The sequence below is a fragment of the Porites lutea genome, chromosome 13 (genome assembly GCF_958299795.1).
Source record: "Porites lutea chromosome 13, jaPorLute2.1, whole genome shotgun sequence".
Taxonomy (NCBI): Eukaryota; Metazoa; Cnidaria; class Anthozoa; order Scleractinia; family Poritidae; genus Porites; species Porites lutea.
Genome location: NC_133213.1, coordinates 544,520 through 547,218, shown reverse-complemented (window position 1 = coordinate 547,218; position 2,699 = coordinate 544,520). Strand labels below are relative to the sequence as shown.

Below are 2,699 nucleotides of genomic sequence, written 5' to 3'. Positions count from 1 at the left end.
AAGACGCGGTAGTATTTAAAGCTTCACGCTTGTGGGACTGAGTATACATGCAAACGATTCCAATGAAAGTAACAGCTATACCAGCATTAAGAATCAACAATAGCTGCAAGTTCCGATTCGAAGTAAACACAATAAGACTTTTTGTAGGGGCTTTTTATCAAGATTGGCAAGAGTAGTTATTTGCACTAAGTTTTCGAAACACGAATTTTATCGCATCAGATGTTCTCCTCCTCCTCCTCCTACTCCTACTCTCAACAACGCTTTCAGATCCTTTATTATTTTCCTGTTTCACCTTTAAATCTGGATACAATCGTCAACAAATAAGAAAGCGTCATTATGTTAATGCTCTGCCACGGCTACTCCAGTGCACAACCTACCAATGTACCTGCTACGGCTACTTTTAGAACACATCGATCAGTACTAGTAACTAATAAACACATCCTTTGGAAAATAAAAGTTACTACTAAGATGTTCGATCGAGCTGGCTTATCAGCCAAGAGTGTTGCTTGAGTAAACAAAACAAACTGTTCATTATAAGATAGAACGTAAATCAAAATACTGGAATATTCAGTTTTCAAAAAACTAAGATGGCACTTAAACAAAAAAAAATTAAATCATGATTAAAAATCTAAGTTGGCAAATGTTTAAATGAAACTAGCGAACTAATATATGGCACGTCGTACTGAAACCACTATCCTAATGGCAGTCAACACGATCACAGTTCGTTCCTTGTTGTAGCTCTTTCTTGCTTTTGTTTAGGAGACTGGGCGGAAGCAACGTAAAGCGCGTACTTGCTGGATTGAGACCATATGGTTTTCCTTTCGGAGCTTGGGTGTTCGCAACCGCAGACAGAGCCCCAAACTTTCCAGTCGCATCCTTGCCAACCCCACCCGCCGCCGTAGTAAGGAGCAGCCTGCAATCGCGTTTTCCCTGTATTGCTGGTGACTGTATGGTAGCGGATGCAGGTGTCACCTTCACAGTTACACCAGACACCAATGTGATAGTGGCAATCACTGTAACTCTGGCATCCAGAAGGAGCAATAGTGCAGGAGTATTCTGGGTGTTCTGGTGTAGCTTCGTCAGTAAGGTCAAACTTCTGGAGGTCCATACCGTGTAAGTGGTTGTATGAGCAGCCAAAGTTCAAATACCCATTGTAGAAATATTCCATATTAACGGCTTTTATGAGAGCGGGTGTTCCAACGGATTTCTCCTGCAAGTATTCCCAGATAGGCATAAGGGTATACTCTATGAGGGCTGGGTGAGTTTCGCCTTCTCGCATGAACTGTTCAATAAGCTCGGCCGAACGATTGTAGAGTAGCCCGGCTCTCGTTTCTGCAGTTCCTCCCGTTACACTAAGAGAACTGCTCATTTCCATGTGGCTGACTTTTGAAATTTCCTCTTGAGTGATATTTGAACATGCTGAAACATTCAATGCTTTTGGATCCAAGGAACCGGCCAGGGATACACAGCTTTTGACCGTGAAGTCTCGTTCAGTGTACTTTTGTGTTTCTTCGGCAAAAGAGTACTCGATGATACTGGATCCGCGAGTTACGCCAGTGATGATGTGGCTACCCCACTTTTTGAGGAAAATCTGGTATTCTCGCCATGATTCGACTAGCCATGGTTTGCTGATGTTTGAAGCTAGTTTCTGGAAATCGTTCATAAACTGTGGTGATGGAGTTCCTTGCAGCAGACAGTCTTTCGACAGCAGCAGAATGTTGGCCTTTTCCTTCAGATCCAGGGACAAACCAGATACATCTCTCTTTGTGCTGCTGATACTTTTCGTTATGACATCCAAGGTAAATCCAAAGCTAAAGTCAGTTTGGAAGTTAGCTTGCAGTCCACTGGTGGTTGCAATGGAGCTATATAGCGCTGCTGTGTCTCTGTAATAATTGGTGTTTCTAACAGACTTGTGAAGTGGCTGATTCTGTATGCAATGCTCTTGGATAAAGGAAAACGGGTGGATGCCGCTGGGTACAGATCCTACTACATCTGTATCTGGGACATATATAGATTGCCCAAGAAAATAGGTGTCATTGCCAGCAGGCTGAGAGCTGCTTCCTACCAGGGTCAAAGAGACAAGGAATAGCACAACGTCGAACATTGTGTCGCATGAGTTAGAAAGTACTCAACTTACCAGCAATTGGCAAACCCTATATATGTAGCAGTGTAAACTAAATTTACTTTCTGACGTCAATTACGCGTTTCAGAAAGCAACGCAGGAACAAACAAGCTAACATTTACTTTCAAACTTACCAAACTGTGAACACTTAAAAATCTGTGTGGAATGTACATTGCGAGAAACAGCTGAAGAGAATCGGTGTGCTTCTGTCATGAAACATGTAGGGTTCACGGTTTCTCTTCGTTCATTTTAGTGACCTTATCTTACGTTTGGAGTTTCTGATTTTTCAACCACTATGCAGGGATAAAAATGGATGTAGCATAAACTGAAATATCAACATGGTGCCGCGAAAGCTTATTTTAATAAGTGCTGAAGAGTCGGTGTTGAGTATGAGCTAAGACTTTTATTTGTATAGCACCCCGGAGCGGATTCCACTGCAGGACTTTTTCTTTACTTTGCAAAAACAACGGTCAACTGCGAGGTGACATTTTTGTTGATATAAACCGCGCAGTCTTGTTCTGCCTTTATGTAGCTTATATAGTATCTAGTATTTTTTTCTAGGCTCCTGATTATGATC

The 2,699-nt window shown here is 42.1% G+C and overlaps 1 protein-coding gene across 1 annotated transcript; it reads right to left on the bottom strand.

The window, feature by feature from the left end:
• Positions 1-256: 256 nt before the first annotated feature.
• Positions 257-2,108, bottom strand: LOC140923432 (DELTA-thalatoxin-Avl2a-like). The gene has a single exon (XM_073373528.1). The coding sequence runs from the start codon at positions 2,102-2,104 to the stop codon at positions 716-718; it is 1,389 nt and encodes a 462-aa protein (XP_073229629.1). The 5' UTR covers positions 2,105-2,108; the 3' UTR covers positions 257-715.
• Between the last annotated feature and the right edge of the window lie 591 nt (positions 2,109-2,699).